The sequence below is a fragment of the Melanaphis sacchari genome, unplaced genomic scaffold, assembly GCF_002803265.2.
Source record: "Melanaphis sacchari strain LSU unplaced genomic scaffold, SCAv2.0 Contig4_pilon_pilon, whole genome shotgun sequence".
NCBI lineage: Eukaryota > Metazoa > Arthropoda > Insecta > Hemiptera > Aphididae > Melanaphis > Melanaphis sacchari.
The window spans coordinates 1,794,257-1,820,802 of record NW_020271335.1 but is presented as its reverse complement, the minus strand read 5'-3'; the positions used below and the strand labels follow the sequence as shown (position 1 = coordinate 1,820,802).

General features: G+C 26.0%; 1 protein-coding gene across 2 annotated transcripts; it reads right to left on the bottom strand.

The window, feature by feature from the left end:
- Positions 1 to 22,900, bottom strand: LOC112598880. Of its 2 annotated transcripts, XM_025345537.1 has the most exons (6): positions 22,225 to 22,900; positions 20,872 to 21,198; positions 10,341 to 10,493; positions 6,507 to 6,690; positions 3,657 to 3,823; positions 1 to 335 (listed from the first exon to the last, which is right to left on the bottom strand). In XM_025345537.1, exons 1-6 carry the CDS (start codon positions 22,594 to 22,596, stop codon positions 150 to 152), a joined length of 1,389 nt encoding a protein of 462 aa, XP_025201322.1. In that variant the 5' UTR covers positions 22,597 to 22,900; the 3' UTR covers positions 1 to 149. The 2 variants fall into 2 exon arrangements, with proteins under 2 accessions (XP_025201322.1, XP_025201323.1); XM_025345538.1 differs by lacking the exons at positions 20,872 to 21,198; positions 22,225 to 22,900 and adding an exon at positions 13,419 to 14,363.
- Between the last annotated feature and the right edge of the window lie 3,646 nt (positions 22,901 to 26,546).

Genomic DNA, 26,546 nt, shown 5'->3' with positions numbered 1-26,546 from the left:
TAAATATATGTACATGATTATAAATAATAATTATTGTTTCAATATAAAAAAATCATTTAATTTGAACGAACACAAAGAATTCGGTTTGTTTTGAAAACAATATCTTCTAAGATCCAAAAGTACAAACCTTAATGTTGGTTATTGTTATGTCAAACGATTTTACTTCTGTTGTTTAATGTTTCTTCAGTTTTATTCGATGTGGTTTTATCATCATTTTCACTTGTAAGTAACATTTTCTCATTTATTTCCTCAGTTTCTTCTTCTTTTTCAATTTTTATTTGCGTCATTTCTTTACCTTCTTCATCAATGCGTATTTGTTTTTTCCGTTTTCTCTTCTGAAAAAAAGGAATAAATATAAATAAATAGATTAAGAAATACGTAAAGAAAAAAAATAATTTTTTAAAATAATATTATCCAATACATTTTGAATGGAACAAGAAAAATGTAAATTGTCTTTACGTGTATAATGAATAAGTAAATTAAGAATTTGTAACAATAAATTTATAAAATTTTATAATTGTTAATAATTATGAATACATTATAATTATTATTTTTCAGTGTCTTAAAACAAAATACAGTAGGCAATCAGATTAGGTGTCGAGTAGGACACTGTTCAATAGTGTGTTAAATTTGAATTTAAATTTCAATGATAAAATTATTGCATACGAAAAACGATTTAGAGCTAAGACGGAGTGTCAGATAGTATATACATATTTTTAGCTTAGAGACTCTAAGTAAATTTTATGATATATTTTTGATAAGGTATTAAAATCATTTATTTTACTTTTGGTATTTTAGTAGGTTAATATAAACTTTTTGAAAACATTGTATTTTTTTTATGTTATTAGTGTTAATATATATTTATACTATGTTATATCAACTTATATGACTTGAAATTTAATAACATATTTTTGTAAATATTGTAAAACAGTAGAATTAGATTCATAATATAAACGGATATTATTTTAAACTAAATCAAAAATGTTATTTCGTTTAGTAAAATTCATAATATGAAATACATACGTTTCTAAAAATAATGGTTTAAATTATAGTAAAATAATCAAAATTGTTATGTACCCTTTAAATAGGTAAATTCATAAAAATTTTAACTTAAAATATATGAAAAAGTAATTGTCATTATAAATATTTTAGATTTTATTGTTTTAGTATTATCTACTATGAATCTTGAATTAGATTTTCAAAAATTAGATATAAAATATATAAGTGTTTATAAATTTCTAATTACAAAATAGTTTGCAATCATTTGTTTTAAAAAATTTCTTCAGAACTTCAGATACTTACATGTTTAATATTTTTTTAAAGATACTTATTAGAACAACTATTGAGAAATTTTTCTTTTAAGTTGTAATATAGCGAGTAATTTATTATCCACATTTATAGAAAAAAAAACTAAATAAAAATAAAAATTTGTTATGTTTATAAATAGCTTAAGAAAAGTTAAAAATTGTTTACATTTTATCGTATAATTAAAATGATAATATCAATATTTGGTGAAAATTTCAAGTATCTATTGTTAATTTTTTTTTTTGAAGTATGAAAAAATATCAAAAACTGGAGAAATAATTATTTTACAAGTGAATATTCAATGTTGCAAATATGTAAATTTCAAATGTTCATTAAAAATTAATTTGGCTTTTTGCTCGAATTTTTTTTTGTTTTTATAGGTTGAAAAATTATAAAGAATCGTGAATGAAATTTTTATATTTTAAGTATAAAAAAAAATATTTTATGAATTTCTAACTACAAAATAATTTGTACTAGTTTAGATTTTGTCAACATTTTAATTTTAAACGCTTATAAAAGAATATTGTAACTAAATTTTAAATGTATTTTAATTAAAAAATTAACTTTATAGTTTTTGTGTTAATTTTTTTTACTCAAGAATATTTTTAACTGAGAGAAAAATAACGGAAAAAAAAATTCTAAAATTTGTCGTTCCTATAAATAGCATAATAAAAGACGAAGTTTTGAAAATTTGATAAAATATTCAAGTATCTTTTTTTTCTTTTTTTTTCCGTTTTAAACCGACAGCAGAGAAGGAATATTCAAGTATGTATGGTTATTAGTTTTTGAGTTACATTTAAGAACAAAATTGATTTTGTTGAAAATTAGATTTGTTTAACTTAATTTGTTTTCCCTTAATATTTCTTTTTGTTTTTCCTGGTTAAAAAAAAACCCTGAGAATTTTTAATTTTGATCTTTCTAAAGTATAAATTAAATCCAATTTATTATCCAAAATTACCATCAAAATTGAAAATTGACCTTTTTATCGACTACTTATTGTGCATACACGCAAAAAAACAAACATATCATTTTATAATCATTACATTCATTTCTCTTCTCAGAATTATATGTAAATACTAAATTTTCGTGAAAATAGTTAAATTCCATAAATATTTTAATAAAGAAACTTGGCGTTGCACGTTGTCAAAATGGAATGACAACTTTTAAAAATAGAAATTAAGAAAAATATTGTATGCTTCTAAAAATACAATCGATATATTAGAACTAAAAATAATTAGTTGTTTATCAGTAAAATATGATGTATATTATTTAAACTGACTATTAGTTAGCTTAATCACTAACTATATCATTTTGTTAAAATTTAATATTTGAATATATATAACAAATTTGCGCCTCTATATATTTAATGTTTATATAAAAATCTATGAATTACATATTATGTGAAATAACGTTTATTTTTAAGAATTTTGACTCGGTGAATAATTTTATATGGACATTTACAAAAAAAAAACATTGAAAAATCCAAATGTCCATAAATAGCTCGAAAAGAGTCAAAATATTTAGAAAATTGTTTAATGTGTAGGAAATACTAGCATAGAATGTTGTCAAAAATTGTAAGTACCAACAAGGTTATTTGTTTTTTAATTACAACAAAGAAATAAAATCAATTGTTGTATAGTGGTTTTGCAAACATTTCAATTTTTCTTTAATTTTTATTTGTTTTTCTCGGTTAATTGGAAATATACTGTGCATTTTTTACTTTTAAACTAAAAAGTTATTTGCGGCTATAAAACATTCACAAAGTTGAAAATTAGAGTATTTTTACTGGCCCTAAAGGCGATGACAGACAGAAAAATTAAAACTTGATTAAACTTTTACTAATAAAATCAAAATATAGATGAACAATTATAACGAATTTATAGCAGTACTTATACTGTTACTTGTAAATTAAATATTTAAGTTATAATTATTTTCTTTATTGTTAATAATTTCAGCTGTATTAGCTTAACATTATATTATTTGACTGATCTTAGATAATTATATCTATTATATTTAATTAATTAAAAAAAAAAATTTCTGACTATTATTAAATAATTTTTTACACAAATCATACTTAACAGAAATTTAATTACAAGTTGTAAAATTTTGGGCCTCCACACAAACATATGCAATTAGGACATGGGGCCCATTGTTATATATTAATGTGTTTATTGTGGTAATTTATACATGTATAAATAGGTAGCTTGTGGGTGGGAATTATGAATTATGTTAATGTATTATATATTTATATAGCATACATTGGTAGATTGTTATTAGTAAAAAATAAATAAATAATACCTAACTATATTATAATGTAATAAATAAATTAATATCATTATTATGTCTCTTACCTGTACTAAGAGCCGTACATAATAACATGGAAAATCAACACATTGTGTACCGTCTTCTTCAGCGTCTATGTAAACACCACGGACTAATATGGAGTTGGAGGAGTTCAATAAGACTAGGAAGCCGAAACATGCAATATGCGATACCCAATAACTGGTAATAGGAGCATCTAAAAAGTTAATTACAGGTTTTTATAAAATAAAACAATATGTATAAATGATTATATCATTTTAGAAGTTATTAATCTGTTTATAAAAGTGTATGGTGTGATCAGTGATTAGTTTTAATTAAGAAATCAGAAGAAACTGTGGTTTAAAGCAGCATATATCTAAATAATTTTTTTTTTTTTGAATATTTTAAAAAGAAATTACATTATGAAGTATTTAATTATCATCAAATTTAAATTTTAGAATACAAATTGTGTTCTCAGGTGGTGGTTTCTATATTTTAATTTAATATTAATAATTTATTATTTAGTAATAACTTATACTTATTAATAAAAATATTTAAAATATTAAACTTACAACTTCTTATACTTTTATTTAAAATTAACGCGTTAAAAATAGATATAGAGTACACAGGTAATGTTTTTAGTTTTAAATATGATTATCAGGTAAATTCTTACTAGCAATAAAAACAAATCAAAATAAACTGTTTTTAATGAATGTAATTTCCTATCTTATGTGTAGAAACAGAGACAGTAGATATAGGTGTAGCATATTACGTATAGTTTTTGTAATTTTCTAATCCTAAAAATTAGGTAAGTTGCTTTTATGTATAGTATAGGTATTAGGCGGATACTATTAATACTAAATCTAGATTTCGAGTGTGTACTTCGTCTTGAGTAGGTCACTGTAATTAATGTGTTAAATTTAAGTTAAATTATAAATTATACTAATGAAAATTTATTTTGGAATTACACTAAACTTTTTTTTTAATTTCATTGAGAAAAACTTATGAGTCTTTCATAAATTCTGAAGGCTTAGATATTGAAATGAAAATTTTAATGATTTTTTCTATAAGTGCCTTTTTTAACATTAAGATTTTGAAGAGTTTGAAAGACAGATATCAAGTAGACACTATTTTTAGAAAAGCCATTTAATTGTAATTTTTCCTATTTCACATATGAAAACATTTTGTAATCATTCAAGGTGCGTTATTTTCAATCTCCTCGCCTTTCGTTTAGTGTTTTTCAAGACGGGGGCACCTCTTTATCTTAATCAATTTTCTCAATAGCTATCTTTTCTATTCCAAAGTTATTTTATTTGCTGACGATATTAAATTCTAAACAAAAATCATCTTTTCTAATAACTGTATTCGTCTGAAGATAAATCTTAAATCTATCTGTAACTGGGTTCTTCGGGTTGGACTTACTCTTAATCTTTATAAATATCATTTAATGTCCCTTTTACTTGAGCCAATTGTTTATATTCATTCCTATTCACTCAAACTTGTATCTAATACTATCAAATATATAATGTAATCAGGATGCTACTCGATTCTCTTAGATAGATCAAAGACGTATTCAAAGTTGAATAAAACATGTCATGTCAGTAGTAATTTAAGCGTATGCGTTGTATTACTTGCTAAAGGAAATACTTTGCGTGAACGGAATGATAAGGTTGAGATAAAGATTATATACATACCTCTTGAATAAAACGTAGTAAGGGACATATCATAAATCTATAAATGAAGTCTATCGTGTGGTTGAAAGACATATGCATTCAAATTTATCAATATTTAATGATAAGCTAACAAAACAAATATTTTACCGTAACATAAGTTTTTGACCAAACTGATTTTATTTTTGGAATTTAAAAATGAATTACTGTAGATTTTTTAAATTGTATCATCAAATATTTATAATACTATTCTCTTGACATTAATTTTCGAAATGTTTTGTTTCTTTGTGAAATATTTATAGATTATTAAAATGTACTGGGTATTTTTTTTTATTTATGTAGATAATATTTGTATTTATTATTAAAATTTCTTGAACATTTAAATCATGGTTCCTCATTTATCATATCTATGGTAATGAAAAATACATTTGCAAAATTTTTTTACAGACTGGAATTACAAGTTTTGATGAAACAGGTTATTAAAGCGAAAACATAATCATTTTTTAATCCTACGATTTTAATTGATTTTAATGTAATTCAAAAAATATTTATCGTAGGACGTAGAGGTTTGAATATTTTATACTATTAACTTATGTCATTATATTTTATACTCCAGGAAATTTTCAAAACATTAAGATTTCATATACATTTTAAGCTATTTTACTACACGCCTACTTAAACCATTATTAACATATTTACGTTGGCATTGAGTTGTAAGTTATTATTAGTAATGTAAATTATAATGTATTGTTTAACTAATAAATAATAATATACTATCCATAAAAATGTACGATACAATAGAACAATGTCCCTGGTTAATAATTAAATTTTATTTGTCGGACTTTAAAAAAAAATATTGTAATACCTTATAATAATATTAAAAATTAAAAAAAAAATTATAAATTAATTTGTACGTAAAAATAGTATTTTTTTTGCTTCTAGAATGTAAAATCAATTTTTATTTTACTTGTAATTTCAATTTTATAACTGTATTTTATATTTATAACATAATAACTTAATTTAAAAAAAATTTTAAATTTTGAATTATATACGCTTACAATAATGAGACAACATTAATTATAGTTTTTAGTTCATTGAAAAGGTGGATAACTTTTTGTTCTGATTTCTTCTAAATGTATTTAAATGTTAAATTTATACAATTTCATAATAATAAACTTATTTATACATAAATTATATAAACTATAATAGTATGTTCTTTAAATATCTAACCTGGTATAAAGTGATTATCCAGCATAACCCATACTCCTCTCCATACGTTTACAGCACCAAAAAATGAAAACATTAAGTATACATCCACAGCAAGTATTCGTTTCAAGCCATTAATTTTGTTAACCAATTTTTTTACAGCTGGTTGTAATGCAAAAGCAAGTAGTACTACACTATATCCTATAACCTACGAATATAAATAATATAATTATTAAAATTATGAACAGACTTCAATTAAAGTAATATATACAACTTTTAACAATTTTTATCAACAACTCAATAATTTTGTAATTAATACATTTAATTAAAGATAAATCACAAAGTAATTTTAAGAATTTTAAATAAATATATGAAATAGTACATTAGTACGGCAGTATGTTTATTTTAGTAAGGTTTTAAATTAATATTATTATATATACCTGGTTATAAAGAAAAAAAATTGTTTATCAAGTTTTGACTGGAGTTAAGAATGCACCAACGATAATTTTACAGTGTAAGTTTAAAAAAATGTATAACATTTTGTTTTATCGGTAAAAAATTTAGACGATTTAATACAAGATCACTCAAATTATTCCTGCAGCTATTTTCAAAAATAAAAATGCATAGGTAGTAATTTTTTTTATTAAGAATTTTAAGTTTATATTGTCAGCATTATTATTCAGAATCATTTTTTCATATACAACAAATTTATCATCAAATTCAAATTTAACATATCCATACATGTGTAACCATAAAAATGTATGTATTTATGAATTTTTTACTATATTTTAAATACAGTCTAAAAGAAAATTCCACCCATAGCCAATTGCTGATCACGCCTCTGAGTACGGTTTACTGTAATTATTAAAATAGTATTTTGCCTATAAGTTCTATAAAAAAAAGATGTACGAAAATATACCTAAAGAAAAGAGAATGAAATACATTTTGTTTGTATTGATTTGGCTCAGATTAGGTTTGTTTCTTAGATTTTTAAAAGCTTCAATATATACTTTTAGTAAACAATATAAATTCAATACATATTAAAACATATACTTGCGTGAGAATCAAAATAAAGTTTAGTAGCAAAGTATCATTGTATGTATTATATAGGTAATAATAATAAATTAATATGTTAATAAATAATAATTACTTATGACAAAGTTCCTACAATGGAAGAATTTTTCATTCAGTGAATTTTTTACGATCTTTAATTATATCTAAGAATCACGATAGTTACTATGAGTCTTTATATAACATTACAAACGCTGATTGCCATTTTTTTTTTTTTTTATAACTGTAGATATTAGATTATGTAATGAAAAAAATATTAATATTCAATATTTTAACTCTTAAAAAATATATTGGTTTATTTTAATATTTTATAAATTAATTTTTAGGACAGTAAATATTATTGACATTATTTTAATTTATATTAATATAATAGTTATTATAATATAGTTTTAATAGTAGTGTTTTTTAATTAAACTTCCTTAATGTTTTTCTGATACACCACTGTCATTCGAGTAAACCATACAAAGGTTAAAGATAATGAATCATGATGTAATATTTTCTAAAAAATGATTAATTATTTTATCTACAGAATTATTTAATTACTTAATGTACCTATTTAATTAATGAATCATATATACTTTAGTTTTGATTTAATCTCAGTTACTATTGTTATTATATAAAAAATATCCGATCAAGTAGACCAGAGCACATACCTACTTAAACAGTGAATCCTTGATAAGTCGAAATTCAAAGAAAATGCAATTTTTTCGACGTATCGAGGTTTTTGATTTACTAAAGTTTTTGAGTTATCAAGGTTTCAGAAAAAAATAACTTAAAGAGTTAATTGAAGTTTTTAAATTTTTACTACAATTTTACAAAAAATAATTTAAGATATTACTTTGAGTTAGATTCTTGCACATAATATTGTCAATAATATTTTCAACCATATTTAAATCAGAATATACTTTATTATCTACATCACTAGAATGTTCGATAAATGTCCTTAGCAATGTAAGAGCAGCTTTTACTTGTTTTATTGAAATCTGAGGTACTGGCTCAAATAATTCTTTGTACTGTATTTTTAAATTTTCAAGTCAACTGTTACTGGCTTTAAATTTTCCGGGGCCTAATGATTTTGCAAATTTTTCTACTTTATCTTTTAGAATAGAATCGCCGATACTAATAAATAATACTGGATGATATAAGGGTACTGGCAGATAAAATTAAAATATAATTATGAAAACAAACAATAATTAATCGTTTATATTCAAAACGCGAAATATTCGAGTTATTTATAGTTTTTTTTTTTTTGAGTCATTGATGTTTTCACTAGGGAACGCAATTTATTTTGATTTATTAAGGTTTTCGATTTTTGAGGTTTGTCTTGTCAAGGTTCCACTGTATTTAAATAAAAACTAATTTCTATGAAATAGAAAAATTGAATTCGTGTTAATGTGTAATACGTAAATACGTTTGATAGGGCAATGGTTGTTAGAAACTTATCATAGAATAATTTATTGTTGAATGGGTTAATACTACATAACAGTACAATACTACATAATATTATTCTATTCATTTTTAAACTGACTGGCTGTAATATAGCAACGTTAAGATGAATGATAAACGTGTGTGGTTCGAAAACATTTAATAAAACACAAACTACGATTACAGTCAATCAGAATACGGAAAAGACCAATTAACAAACGTTAAAATAAATTATTGTAATTTTTTCATTAAGTAAATATTGTTTTCTACAGGCATTTAACAATTTAAGTTCCTTGCGTTCTTCAAATTATATTTTCGATTATTGCAAAAAAATGTTTTACATGGGTGGGCTTAACTTAACTTAATTAGCAATACATACAATAAATGATGTGTATTATGTAAATTTACTGTAGCCCAATTGAGCCAGATGTAATCAAATAGTAGGAATCCAAAAAAAACGATACTGAACAAAGAAATATGTGTAGTTTTGCAGTATTTATTTATCAATATAAATTATATTAAGTTTAAAAGAATATTTTTGAAAAAAAAAAATTAAATTAAAATATATTGTAAGTTTTTATATGTATTATAAAACAATACAATTTCATAAATACATGATATATACGGTGCGACGACTGATAGTTATATTTAAGTTACTCTAGGATTAATAATGAAAATATCCGATTCAACGTTGGATAACATATTATAGCTTATATCGAAAATCACAGGAGCACAACATAATAATACGTGTAGATAACAAATTATGTTATTCATCAATAAACGACGAATACGTATGATACGTGTTAATACTCGTAATATAGGTACCAGTATTTCATAAGACGCGTATATGGTTGGACTTAGAGCTGTAACGGACTGCCAAAAAATTGTGTTGTACAAAACAAAAACATTTTTCCGGCGCACAATCGGTCGTTAAAAAAATAGATTATACTCAATTAGGTATCACTGATATAAATAATCGTTCTATTACTTTATTTTATTGGTTTCTATTGTTTTTTTTATATTTTTTCTCTTATTTTTTTAATAAAATAAAAACATTTATCTAAAAAATTATAAAAAAAACACAAATAGTTGAGTGGTGACATAACTTGTCCATAAACCATCAAATTTACTTGTATTGTTTTTATTTAAATACGGCCATTTTTAATATTTTATAGTTGAAAATCAATTTAGAAGATTATAAAAATAATGTATAGGTTCTCTAACAGTACTAGACTAATTTCGAAAGTTCTAAATTATATGAATACATTTTTATAACAAATTTATATTAGCTTTACACAATTTCGTTGAATAATTTTATAAATCTTTTCTTTTATAAAATAAATATTATTATTTATACATTACCAATGATAAAATTGCAGATGTGTTTTCATCTCCTGGATATAAATACTCATCCATTAGACTCCAAACACCTCGCCAAACGATGACTACCAATGAACCGATAATACAAACGCTGAAAAAGCTATCTAATACATATAGCCATGATCCAGTACCATCCTATAATATAAAATAATATACATAATAGTAAAAAATAAATAAGTATTTATTTTATTATACATATAAGCGAGTGAAAATACGTCAAATATATGACTATATTTAATATTCTACCATTTCTACCTACAAATTTCAGTTAAAATTAATCAAGTGGACTTTTATGAGTTAATAAATACTGTTTTAATCAGATTTTTTTAAACTTTAACTAGGAAAAAAATTACGATATACTATTCTGTTTAAATTGTTGTTATGTATTGCCATTTTTTTTTTTTTTGCTTTATTAAAATAGTTAATTTTTCAGCATGAATATTGCATATTTTAGGTATTTAGTAAAAGCAAAAAACTTTTTTTTAAATTTAGTTCATTTATCTAGGTGGTTTAAAAAAATTTCTTCGAAAATCAAAATACGTATTAATTAATGACATACAGTAACTTGAAAGTTACCTATAATTTACTATAGTAGGGTCATGGTTATCCGATATGTATAGTATGGGATTATTAGAATCTATTAATAAAAACTATAAATCTTTAGATATATTATATACCAATTATTATTTTTTTATAAAATTAAATGTTTTATATAAACTAAAAATTATACTTTTTTTTTTTTATATATTGCTGGATAAATTACTAGAAGTTTTGTCTTACAACTTTTTTAAATAAAATATTTTATAGTTTTATTGGGATATTGTTGATTGTATTTATCGATTTAATCGCTACCTTTAGTCATTATTAATGAAAATAAAATGTGACTGGATTACTGGACGAATCAGATTATCACGTAGCCCGATTACTAAGACAATTAGGACTGTATTTAAAAATTTATATATTGAGTAATAGAAATGTAAAATATTCAGGTTGGAACATTTGTTAAAAAAAAAAAAAACTACGAGTTTTAACTTAGTTGGCCTTAATAATCTATGATTGTTAACCATGTTTAAATTATTATAGTAAGACCATTAGTGTTTTTTAAGACGACAATGACACCATGGAATCGGTTTTGAACTGGATCAAGATAAATAATTTCGCTTTCCGCAAACGAATGATAAATGATGGGATCTATATACTAATACATACCTAACTAACATACAATAAAGACTTTTAATAGAATGAGGGATTCATACACTCTTATGAATGTCGTATTATGAACCCAACGACCTTTAAATACTTCGCAGCAATTATTTTTTTACATATAGTTTAATCGTTAAATGGTATACATTTTTAAATTAATAATATATTATATTTATTATTAGTTATGACCCTTGAGTTATTTTATTTAATCATATATTATATTTAGTCATTTTATGTTGAAGTAAAAATATATGTTTGTTTTATAAACATGATAGTGGCCCTTGACAGTTTTAAATACTTGTGAATGCAATTTTTTTTTTAAATATTTCAATAAATCAAAAAATATTAATATTGAAATAATATAATTTAAGTAAAAAAAATAATTATTAAGATTGATATGATATAATGTGTATAATACTGTAATGTAATAGCCAATAAGTATCTATAAATATTATTTATATTTTTTCAACAAATTATTTACATTATAATATCATAGCGTTGAATTACAAAAAAAAAAAAAAAAAAAATAAATTAAATTCGACTTACTTAAATTTTAAACTGAATTTTATTTACAATTTATCGAATTGCTTTTGGAATCCAGTATAGTTATAAATTTAATTAAATACTTTAAGACAAAAATAAGAAAATATTTCAATAGTAATGAATTTAGATTTAAAAAATTTGTTATTTGAAAAATAATCTTAGCCAGCTTTAATTTTTGATTAGAGATACATTTCAAAATCATTAGCCTTAATAAAATTAAGACGTTTTGTCTTAGATTCATTAGAAAAATGTAGATAACGACCATTTGGAATTTAACCTAACCAAAACTTAAATACATTATTTTAAAATCAGCTATATTGTCATCTCATAAACTATAGGCTCGTATATACAATTTGTGTTTTGCTTTTATATTAAATTATATTTTAGATAATTTAAACGAAAATTTAATCACGTTTATACATTGAACACAATTATACAAATATTTTATAATCAAATTTAAGTAGTCTATGTATGGTATAATACACATGGTATAGAATATAGGTTACAGTATAATTTAATTTTATAAAATGTTTATAAACTACTAAATTTCATAAAATTATTCTAGGAATTTCAAAATTTTAGTATCTTTATTATGTTATATAATATATTTTCATTATACTACTTCTAATATTTAGACATACAACTATTTCCTAAGCTTTTGACCAAATAAACATTACATAATTTTAAACGAGTAAAAATAAAATTTAAAAAAAGCCCTGAGACTTGTTAAATTATTAAGTAGACCTATCAATGAACTAAATAGATTGGTCTACCTTCAATTTAGCTTTTAAACTTTAAGAGCACTCTTTTGATTATTCAGTCTAAAATAAGTATTTATTAAATCGTTATTTTGAAATTAATTAATTCTTTGATTCCAATTCATTCGCCAAAATTGTGAAACATTAAAGTATCTATATTTGTTTGAAAAAAATGTGCGATTAAATAAACGATATGCAATTTGTTTTACATACTCCTAAAAGTCGCTTAATTTTAAACGTTGTACCGGTTCAAAAATTAAAAAGTCGTTTTATAAAACACCGACGAACTTTTAGGGCCATCATGTGTTTACAAGATTTGCACGATTAAAAACTTTTTAAAAGTTTTCATGGAAACTTATCAAGGTATTGTTTTACTCTCAGCCGAGAAAAAAAATACGACAGTAACAAATGTACACGGTTATAAAATATAAGAACCACGAGTAAAGGGGTTGCGCCGCAGTTGGTACTCTATATCGTAGCGGACAAAGTGTGTTGAAAACGAAAAAAAGTGACTCGGTTATGATGTACAAATTTGTATCGGGCAGGCAAATCTCACTCGAACTCCGATGCGGAACAGCGTGGGCACCTCAAAGTATCCGTCGTAGTTGTCGGTTAGTATGGCTATTGGGGGAGCGATTATGTTGCGCAGGGTCTTCATGGAGGCCATGCTGCACATGCCCAGCACTAAGGATACGGCGGTCATGGGCGACCGGGTGCCCGTCACCATGTCCATAGTGTACCATATGCCGCGCCACGAGTTGATGCAAGAGTACGCGAACGCGGCCGTGTAACTTCTGGACATCACGTAATACATGGCCGTGTGCTTCCTGGGCTTCAGGTACCGCTTGAACCGGTGCTGGAACAACGTGAACATGAACAGGCCAATGAACCCGATGCCCAGGGACACTGCGGTGCTCCACGCCTGGTTCCCGGGTAGTATGTATACGTCCATCAGCTTCCACGTGATCCTCCAGTACGTGACCACTACGGGCGTGATAACTGCCGTGGACAGTGCGGCGTCGACGGCCACCAGGGCGGCAGGCTCGTTATCGAGCTCACGTCGCATGGACGTCGTCATCGCGAGTGGTGTCGGACGCGAAGTCACACCGTGCACCGGTCTCAGAGGGGCAGGCGGGCGGAACAACACGGCGCCGAGTAATTATTTACCGCGGTGGGTTTTTAGCAGGCTGTGCAGTCGGAGGAGGATGATGATGAGGAGGAGTAAGAGGAGGAGGAGGAGGCGGAGGCGGAGGAGGAGCAGCAGCAACAGCAGCAGCAGCAGCAGAAGCGGCGGCGGCAGCAGCGGCCGATCGGCCGTTCGTCAGTCGCGGTGGTCGGCCATGGAGTCATTGTCGCCGAGTGGACCGCGGCAGGATGCGGCGATGTCGTCGTCGTCGTCGTCGTCGTGATCGTCGAAACACGCGGTGACTATTGAGGCGGCGGTGGTCAGAGGACGCAAAGCGGCGCGCGCGCGCTGTTAACTGACGCCGGTGACATGGTCGCCCACCGCAACTGCCGCGGGCGGATGGAACAATTTTGTGTTACACTCGCGGCTTTATGTCTATCGACCGATAAAAAAAAAATAATAATAATAATAATAATAATAAATAAATAAATAAATAAATGAATGAAAAAATACGCTCACGACATTAGACGGCGGCCCATTGTGCTGCCCTTCCCACTGACGACGACAAGTGCGAAACGCTTTTGTCTGGCACGTCATTTGTGTAACGTTCGGTTAACAATATATTATATATGTATCCATCGTTATTCGTCCACAGGGACAATTATTATTACTATTATTATTATTATTATTATTATTATTATTTTTGTCTTTGTAGGTATATTATAATACGCGTATCCGTTGTATCCGGTGTATGGTTCGCGCGCGCCATCCTGCTGCCATCGGCGGTTCACGATTTTTTTTCAGTCTCCACCGCACCCGCGGTAAACAGGAGTAAAGAGCTGTCGATTTTTACACGGCAACAATGTATTTTCGTGCGATGTAAGTACACGAGTACCCGTATTTTAACTTTTGTTTTACGAAACCTCGCGTGTCGATTCATCGGAAATTGTAAAAACACCGACTTTCAGGTGGCCGGACGTTTTGATTGCTTTTTTTTTTTTTTAAAGAAAAACATAAAATATTACAAAACATTTAAACGGTCGAATTAACATAACGGCTAAATTTGAATTGAAACTTCTAAACTAAGCGTATGAATAACAACTTATTTTTGAATTACAATTTAATTTATAAAGTAATTTAATTTTTTTAATAATCGTGTTGCATATAATTTCTATGTGTATACAAGGTCTAATCAAACAATATGAAATATAACTTAATTTTTTAAATTACCATTTATGAGTGTTCTACTAAAATACAGACCAACAATGAAGACTATATGTATAACAAAAGAATACTATATGTGATTTATATTTTTCTCCGTTTACGAGACACGTGAAAAATAAGTATCGGGGTAATTATTCAAGCTGTTGGAAAGATATTAAAAAACTATCATTTTCAAAGTATGAATAAAATAAAACACAATGATACGAAGCAGCTATAGAGTATTTCCGAAAATGACTTCAGAGGTGCTTTTGTATATGGCAAGAACGATGGAAACACTGTATGGATTCAAAAGGTGTCTATTTCGAAGGAGATTAAATACAAATAACTGTATGATACATAATAACTATATTTTATGACGCCAAAAAATATTCAGTGTTATTTATATGTTTTAAATAAATAAATGTTTCCGTGTACTGATTTCATTCTAGACGACGAAAACTCAACATTATTCATTTATGCTTAACATGCATAAATAAATGTTGTGACACTTTATTACCTGAATTAAAATCATTTAAAAAATAAATAATAGGTGAAACTTAGCATAATAGAATTTGAATTGCTATTTCTTCTTCCTAGTAACTTTTTATTTGATACGCTAATATTAAATGGTGAAATAATTGGTCAATAAAAGAACAAATACACCGTTAAACACAGATATTTTTATCAATGTAAATCAACATAATTATTACACATACTATATTATTTCTTGATACAAGATGCTTAAATAATACGTAGAATATTTTTTGCTTACACTAAATAATCTGAAATGAGGAAATAAAGTATTAGGTAACTGATAGTAATACTGTTATAACTCAATAGTTATTATTTAATAATATTAACTTTATATTATCTAGCTATAGCGAATTTGCTCTAATTAGTTGTTTAGTTGTTACACTAAATTTAGTTCATAAAATATTTTTCTATTATTTTATGGTGCACCTATGACTAAAATAATTATACTATTTCATTTGATGTGTATAAGTGCATCATAATGAAACATTGAAGGTTATCTAAATTATATTCCAACAGATAGTACTATTATGCACACACGTTTTTGGAATTTTTACAGTTGAAAGTTGTAGCTGTCCGAAAATATATGTAATTAATTTAAGGTATGATAGGTATATCTACTCAACGGCATAACCTAACCTAACTTAGAGGAATCATTTTAGTTTTTTAATTGTTGGTACCCAAAATATTTGCAGACTAATTTAAAATCATTAACAAGCCTATACTCAATATAGTTTTTATACATTAACAATGGGAATAACTAGAATTAATAACTAGGAAAGCAATTTTCAGACTATCGTATAATCATTCTTTTTGATATTTCAATGGGAAATTATAATTTTTTGTTATTTCATATTATTTTTATTTCTCGATTAGGACTTTAATTCATACTACTGTGTTTGAAATTAGAACATAAAATAATATTGTGTCATTTGATCATATACCTACGACCTTACCTAGTTATTATACAACTTTAAAATTTTCATACCAATTATAATATTAGATAAAAACTCGTCAATAGTCATTACATGAATCTTGTTTCATCATATTTTCGGTTAAAAAATTTACAGGTAGGTATATTACCTAAATAGTTTGTAAATTTTATATCCATGAAAATTATGCAAATCAAAATTACGTATGTGTGATTGTTTAATTTAGATATTATTGTAAGAAATCTGTATGTGCCCGGTACCGTACACATTATCTTTTTACTAATATTTTTTATTAAGTATTTATTTATACACGTAGGTAGTGTATTAATATATTACTGTTATCAATTTTTCATTGGGAGTTGATCAATTTTCGGACCACAGATAAAATATATTTGAAAATAAAAAAAATAAAAATACATAATACTGAATTAATATACAATTTAAAACACATATCAATGCTTTTGTTTTATTTTTGGCAGATAAAAAATAGGTGTGAACACGTGTTCTGCATCCCCTTTCCCACATAAAATAAGTGTTTGACCTTATTTAATTTAACAAACTGTAGTTGTTTTAATTATTTGTTTTATCGTTATATCTACTTACAGGATTAAGGATGTTGTATAACTTATAAGTATATAAATAATTAGGCAATGAATTAAAAAATCTGTAACTATATATTACAATAAGCACGTTTGCAGTTATATTTTATGACTGGGACCAACACGAAAAAAGTAGCCACTTAATGACGACACTATAAATATGAATTACATGCATGAAGCAGTCTTATTATGAATTGCTATTAATTAATGTATTTAATTATAAATAAAATACTACAAATTGTGTTCAAAATATCCAAAATATTAGTATTCTAATTTTTGATAAATTATTTAATTGATTAAATATTTTTGAATAATTTAAAGCTATATATTAAGTATGAAAATTATTATTGTGGTTTACATTTATAGGTACGATTTTTTTAATATGGTATTATTTTATTTTTTACTAATCTAATCTAATTTTAGAAATAATAATTTTTTGATTGATTTTAAATAACTTTGAACTTATTTTCATACTCATAAACGTATAATTTATATAACTTAAACCTGCTTATCCACCAAATAAAAAAGACTTAGTTTGGATGTAGTTAAATTATCAACAACTGAGTTCACGTCTATGAATAAAATAAAATTATAATGGTAGGTTTATAACATGGAATACATACTATTATTACTAGGGGATTAGTAATTTGCTTCGATCATCTTGACAAAGACAGTTTTATATGGAAAAACTTTTCCGAGAAAAGCGCTTCTTATGTTGTTTTTCAAATTAAAGGTATTCCTAAAAAATATGGTGAATAATTATTTTCTACACCTTTAAATATGTTGTAAAATATATCATTTATCTTGAAATAAAATTTCAAATGTTCTCAACAAAAAAAAATTAGATAATAACATAATAATAAGGTTTTATTTCAAAGTTGTAAATTGTGAAGCTTTTTGTATAATTTATAATTTAGTGTAATTAAATCGAAATTTATTAATATTCGTATGTTACCGTTAATTTGTTCAGTTTTATATAATTTTGTAAGGTTCAAGGTTATCTATTTATAAAAAAATGAAATAAAGATAGATATTCGTATCAATTGGATTATCAAAATTTGCATTACGCTTTACAAAAGTTTATAATTTATTCTAATTAAGAATATTAATATAATATATTATAATATCGTATGTTAATATAAGTGTTATAGTTAAATCAATCACCCCACGTTTTTAATATCAATACATTTATATATAAGTCGTAGTCAATTAATGCAATCGTTTTATTTAATACATTTCGTTTAACAAGGAAAAATTACATTAACTAGATGCTTTTTCAAGTATTAGTCACTGCCATTTTAAGGTATGTTTTTTTTTATTTAGTACGCGACGTCACTTTTATGTTAAAAATACTTCGATTTTAAATTTTGAGGGCGGAACCTGGTAGAAAATTAAATCAAGTTTTTTACTTTAGGAAGTTAAAAGTAAAAAAAACTCATTTGTACTTTTCAAAATAATTGGAATAAACAAAAAAAATAAATAAATAAAAAAAGAAAATAAAATTTTTACGCAAAGCCTGTTTTTGAGAAAAATTGATATTTTTTTTTTGTAATTTAATAATAAATAATTATTATAATAATTTGAATTTTCACAAAATGCGTATTTAATAACATTTTCTTTATATCATAAGATGTTTCAAAATATTTTGATTCTTTAAGTACTAATATTTAGAAATCTTAGAAAAATTCGACTTTTATTTGTTTTTTTCATTTGTTTATGACAAAATATTTGTTTGTAAGTTACCAACTTTATAAAAATTTTTAATTTTTATAGCTAAGACATAAAAATGTAATATAAAGTTCCTGATAACTTTTTGGTAGAGAAGTTTTATTTGTAAACCTATGTATTATAACATTTTAAGTTTAGTGATTACAATAATATTTGTATTTTTGTTGTCTAAAACACTTTTTGTAGTTTGTATCATAAAAAATGGTTCAATATTTTTTGAAATTTAAATTACTAACATTAGATTTTTAAATTTTAATAAATTATGCAGTGCTATGTGATACAACCTATTACAATCTTACTGAATTTACTTTTTTTGATTTATTGAGTTTATTTTTTATAAGACAATAGTATTCATAATAAAATGCAATTTGAAGTACATTGCTTTAAACTATCAGAATTTTAACATAATTTTATAAGACTTTTAGTGGTGATTATTGTGTTTCTAACTTGAACTTTTTTTTAATAATTACAGCTAATACACTTATAGAGTAGGAATTTCAAAAAGATCTCTTTTTCGTTTGAACAACTTATGTTATTTAAATTATTATTATTTACATCTATGTTATATGTTACACTACAACGTGCCGTATTAAAAACCATGTCTTAAAATACTACAAATATTATACACACAACAGCTTATTAAAAAATTTATTAGTGAAATTTCAAATTGCAGTGAATAGTGACCATTTCATGAAATAGCATCTATTATTTATCAACATTTTTTTTTATGTATCATAAAGTGTAAAAACTGATTTCTAATTCACGAAAAACATTATTTTACTAAGTAACTACGTCATATATGTATGTTAATTTAAGAAAATTAAAAACTTAAACATATAATATATAATATATATTAATACAGATAATAAATTTATTGTTATTAACTTATGTTAGTTAATTTTTATAATTATTTGTGACATATTTTTCAAAATAAAGGAAAGCATTAGCATAAATAATTATAAATGTGTATTAGTGCGTTTAAATACACACACATATATATATACATATATTGTGTATAGGTATTTCTAGTTTTTTTTAATCTTATCGTAACCTACATAATATCTATGAAACTATATCATATTTATTTATTTAATGTTTAATTGCTTTAATAGTTTATTTGATAAATAAGAAAAAGAGAAGCAAAAATAATATTTTCATCATTATATTTTAATACAAAATTAAAAAATTATAGATAGTTTAGGTAATGATTAACAATTAACAAAATAGATACAAACATTGATGACTATTTTATACTATTTAAACATAATTATGTACCAAAGTAATTAGTTTATATTTATCATTATAATATAAAAATTCACATAAATAAACTGTACTTATTCAAGTATTGATAATGCATTGTAATAAACTTAATTATATAAGAAATTTATAATATACAATACAATGTTTAAATTACTCACAATACAGATATTATACCATTACATCTATTATTGTTCATAGTATTTTAAATTATACATTTTATTTATGTCAAAGGTCAAGTATAATTTAGATGAAAATATTTTTTGATCGAATCCCTTAACTGTAGAATGAAGATTTAGTCAATCCCGCTAATGATAAGTCAAACGATAAGTTAAGCTTTAGAAAACCAAAAAATAGGTATTATGTTTACTTATGCCACTCTAAAATTATTTTTCTTATTATGTTTAAATTTGTTTAATGATAAGAAAATCAATTGTTTGTTCAACTAATTTAATATTTATACCTAGGGATTATTCAACTATTATTATTTTTTAATAATTTAATTTTAAACGAAGAAAGAAAAAAATAAAACTAATTTAAAAATTAAAGAAGAAATGGCATTATGATGGTATTACATATGTTACATAATTTTAATGACAGCTGGATTACAAATTATACATAAAGATATCTTACCTCAGGCCAGAACATTCTTTCAAATTGAAATATTTCTTCGGGTTTGGGATCAAATTCAAGGCCACAAGTAGGTGGTCCCATGATTGTGGCCAACATACGAACATAACATAATATACCAATGGCAATTGTAAGAACAATGCTAGGTGGTATAGCGATATGTACATGATTTAATGTCACTTCAAGCAACCATTCTTGGTATACATACATTATCATGCCAATCACGAATCTTGCATATATATATACTCTAGAAATCACCCAAAATGCAATTTTTGAATGGTTTTTTCTTTTGAAATATCTTACTAAGGGATCGCTCAATATTGATAGCAGCTAATAATAAAAAAAAAAAAAATTATATTAAAATTATTAAAAATTAAAAACAACAATTATCACCTACTAAGGTTGTTCATGACTAAAGTTTTTTAATATGAGCTTAAATTATATATATATGTCGTACAAAGCCATATTACGGCTTTTAAATAACTGTATGTAAAAATATCTTTAATTCGAGTATCGATAAAAAATAGTATTCAAGCAATAGACAAATATATTATTGGTTAAATCAACCAATAACTTATGAAACGAATAGAGCATTTTATTAAGAAATGTTGGTCCGTAAAACAAAATATTCATTACTCAGTATAGTTACATAGAATATCGACTTGTTTTTAAATCAAATTGTATAATTTACTATGATAAATCGTTAAATAGCATATTATCAATTACCGTGGTCGATATTTATATGAATCTATAGATTCAACTAAGTAGGTACATACCACCAAAAGTGCTAGGTGCTATATATGAGCAGTGCATAACTGGTAGGTGCCGAACTTACGCATTAGCCATCATTTAGCCATATATGAGAATCGATACGTGGATATCACTACGTATACTGTAGCAATCGCAACCGAAACTGTAAATTTAACCACCAGTGTAAAAATAATAATGAAAAAGCTTATTATACAAAGCCGTACAACTGTTTAGACGTCGCGTGGCATATGAAATCGAAAAAATATTATACGTATGTATACTGTAAAATAGAGAATTAGACCAAGTACAGAATTACTGATGTCATCTATCGATTGCAGGCTACCGGCGAGGAGATTCGGGGCGTACGATTTAGACAAAACCTACCCGGAAAAAGAGTAATAATAATAATAATAATATTGAATATAGTTAGACGGTCGTATAGCGGTCGGAGCGCCGAAATTCTAAACCAACTTTCGTCCTAAGTCCACGTCACTGCGGGCTCTCTAGGGCTTTACACAGCGTTGTCGACACTGCAGACGACGAATCGCAAACGTTTTACGTGACGTCGGGTACGACTACAACGATATGATATATTTTGATACAAACCAGTTGTACGACAACGGACGCGCTGGTGGCCAACCAAGGGTTCATCGCCGTGTGGTAGTGCACGAACAGCTGGTACGAAGCCCGCCATATTCCGATGACGAAGGTGGATGCGACGAACACATGGAGGAACACGTCGAGTACGGTGAGAGCGCGGTATGTCCACGCGGCGTCTACGTCGTGCCGCGGCGGAGACCGGCGCGTCGCCCCTTGCTGCAGCTCTTGCGGGCGGTGCTGCCGCAATTCCAGTTGCTGGTCCACGTGCTCGTCGGTCGACATGGGGCAACGGGATTCGCGAACGTCGTGCGAGCTGTGTCGAAGACGTTGGACGACGACTTGCCTCGTTACCGTCGCCTCCGCCTCCGACGCGGGCATTTCGTTTTTAATCTTATCGGTATGGTTCCGCCGGTGTCCCCGTCGCGAACACTACTCCCACCACCGATCGCGCGAAACGAACACCACACGTGCTCGCGGTGCGCCCGAACGTTTTTATGTTTTTTCCTCTTGGAAATCATAATCTATCGAAAAACGCGAACCGAGTCGGCGGAGACACAATCGAATGGACTTTGCGCGCGCGTTCGGTCGTTATTATTATAGCAACAATATCTAATAATTATTGTTATATTATTATTATCGCTGTTCGAATACGCACTGCGACCGTGCACGGCAATAACGTGAACGCGTGGCGAGCGGCCGTTCGAAGCGTAATGATGATTATATGATGATAGTGATGATGACGGTGATGAATGATGAACGATGATGATAATGATGATGATGATAATGGTGGTGGTGGTGGTGGTGACGAGGAGAAGGAGCACCGGGAAGAGGACGAGGGAAATGATTAGCGGGAGGAGAGCGAGGAGAAGCTGACGGCGCAGCGTCACGCGCGCTCGCCAATCACGCAACACCGGCGATAGCGGTGTACGCCTAATTAATGCATGGTACTCGTTTGAACCGTGTGAACAGTCAGCGTTCTTTTTCAATGAAACGGTCAGCTTTTTAACCGACTACGATACCGGGCATTTACCGTGTTTACTAATCTAGTACTTTGATCACCGCACCTAGACGGGGCGTGATATTTTATAACACTATCTGTAGCTTGTTGTTGTTTATTTGTGCGCATAACAAAACGGAATACCGTTAACATTTAGGTGTGATTTATTTCGAAAACAGATCTTGTTTCTACATATCATCGTATCAGTTCTAATTACGCATCGTGTTGAGAGCAAAGCGGATTATTTTCAAGTATTTTTCTACTAATCTAGAACACAACACATTTTTTCTTATCTAGATGTTTGTATCATAATACGTTCAACGATTGTACTTGACATATATTATATTACACATATAATTATGTCTATAATAATTATGATTTATGAATATGATTAATTGTAATCTGTAAGTAATTACAAATCGTAGTTCAACCATAAAGATTAAAAACACAATTATTAGATTTATTTTTAAAACCAGACATTTACTTTTTTTTTTTTTAAGGAGGAGGGGCAGGTGCTTTTTAAAAAACTACTATTAGAATCGTAGACGATTAAGCCTTAATAAATATAATCCTAGAAAATCTAATGCCCGTTTACTTAAATTGTTCTAATTGATCAATAAATAACAATAACATATTCTGTTTGGTAAATTAAAAATATACAGACAAAATTGAGTGCACGCCTACGTATTAAAACACCATATAAAATATCTTTAAGACACTTTACATGGGCGTGAATTTCAAATAAAAGTCTTGGAATATAGGCTTAAGTACTTAAAACGTAATTTAAAGTACTTCCGTTACTTACATAGTAAAACAAAAAAATTAAATTAAAACAATATAGAAAGAATTTTTAAATTTAATACCAAAAATATTATCCAGAGTTTCATCGTTCCGTTACTGTTCTGTACATTTTATGTGATAAACAAATCTTAAAGTAATCATATGATTTTTATGATAACGGATATACAAATACACATAAAATAATTAATTTCTTTAAAAGGAATTTATACACTTAATAGTAAATAATCTATAGTATTATTAATAACTAAAAGAAGAAAAAAATTAGAATCGGAGTATTTTTTGAATGGAGTGATTTGTATTTTTATGTTTGTTATCAGTTTATAACTTTTTGGAGCATTAAAAAAAAAGTTCAGATAGATCGGAAAGTCACTGAATTCAACCAGGAGGGCTAAATAAAATTTAAAAAGATTAAGTTTAACATTTAATTGTTTTAATTTATTTTAACAGATTTTGGACTAGTAAAAGTTTAAAAATTTAGTAGGTCAGTTATACTTTTTACGGCTTTGAGTACAATTTTAAAAAATAAAAATATTTCAATCTTCAATTTTGAGTATAGTTTCTGAAAGCAACTTGAATCTAGTTTGTACTTTGGAGAGAAATATACATATAAATATTTTTTAGACTTTTCTTAATAATCGGAAAAAAACGAAAATATTTAATATAAATATTTATTATAAATTCTTAGAAAAATTTATTTTTTATTTTTTTGCAATTTAAAAAAGATTAACTGCGGTGAATACTTAAAATTTTTATCAAATATTTAAATTATAGTATTTTAGACATGATATCATTTTTTAAATATTTTGGCTGTTTTTAATGATAATTATATTAAAATATTATAAATTTGAAATTTTTGACTTTCAAGTAAAATAAAATGTTTGTTTTTTCAGTTTATTAAAATAATACTTGAAAATTAAATTCAAGGTAATTTATAAGTTGTTTATAAAACATATAAAATATTGAGAATATATTATAGTCTTAATAAAAGTTTTGGTTTCTTTTATTAAGCATTTGAAAATTTTAACAAAATTCGTTAAAAATTACGAATATATTTATAAATAATTTTGTAGTTAAACAAATACACAATTTTCAGTTTTAATGACAAAGGTCTTAAGATGTTATACAAGTTTTCTCAACAATAAGTTGTTCTTACTTAAATTTAAAACTATCGAAAATATATACGTATAAATCATAGGGATTTGGAACTTTTCATTATTATGTGTATTGTATATTATAATAACCGCTCTACTGACTACTATACAGTAAATGTCTAATGAATAACTGAAATGGATGTATTCAATTATTCGTGTTCTATAATAAATAGGTAATCATTACATTTATTGCCCTAAAAAAATGTGAGATACAAAAAACACATTCACACACACACCTTATAAAATCAATATTTCCTTGGTTTTATTCAAAATTTAAAATTGAATGTTTTGTACATTTTTAACATTAATTTAAATTATTTTAACAAGTCTAAAACTTCAAATGATTTAAAAAAAAAAAAGTGTTTCAATTTATCTTTAATATTTATCTTCACATCTTTTATATCAGTATATTGTGAAAAAATTATGAAAATTTTTGTATTAAATTTTCAAACTTTTATATTGATATTACTCCGCTCAGATTCTAAAATATTTAAAATAAGTTTAAGCTATAATTTATACTATAATCTTATTTACGTGGTGTTATGATACGTATATTGTATACTAATAGAAAAATAAATTACCTATAGTAATATAAATATATTATAAAATAGTCTTAGCAATAGATGCTGTCATACCGTTTCCGCTCTGAATCGTTTTTTATATTCAATGATTAATCATTGAATTAAAATTGTATACATCCATTACAGTAATTTACTCAATGAAGAGGTGTGGTGGTACATTTGAAACCTACTAAATAGCAGAATGACTTATTAGTTTTTATGCTCCACAACTACCACATATTGGTTCACTACTCTGCTCATCAATATTTAAAATACTATTATAACTAATTAACTAATATCTTTGAAATTCGATTTTTATGTATTGAAATACATCGAAAAGTATATTATTGTTAGAAGTAAGAAATAATAGTATGTTATCATTCAAAAAGAAAAAAAAAACTTTTAAAAATAAAAACTATAATTTATTTCCCAAACATTTATTTTTTAATGACTTGTAAAAATAATAGTTTTATAATAGTTAAAATGTTTTAAAATAAAAAGTGTAGACACTCAAAATCACCTTGTAGGTACTTAAATTTATTTCTTGAAATCGATTTCTGTGAAACTGAATTTCAATCAAAGATATAAATTACATCAAAGTCCACCTATAGCTTATAGAATTAGTTCCCTAAGTTTTTTGTATAATATAATAATAATAATAATAAAAAGTTTTACATATTGATAATTATGTTAGAAGGTTATTTTAAAACCAAATATTTATTTGTCATTTGAATGTTTAATATTTTTTTGTGTACAATATACAAACCTACAAATAAACCTATAAATACCTACGTGTTAAGTAGTTTATCTAATAAATTA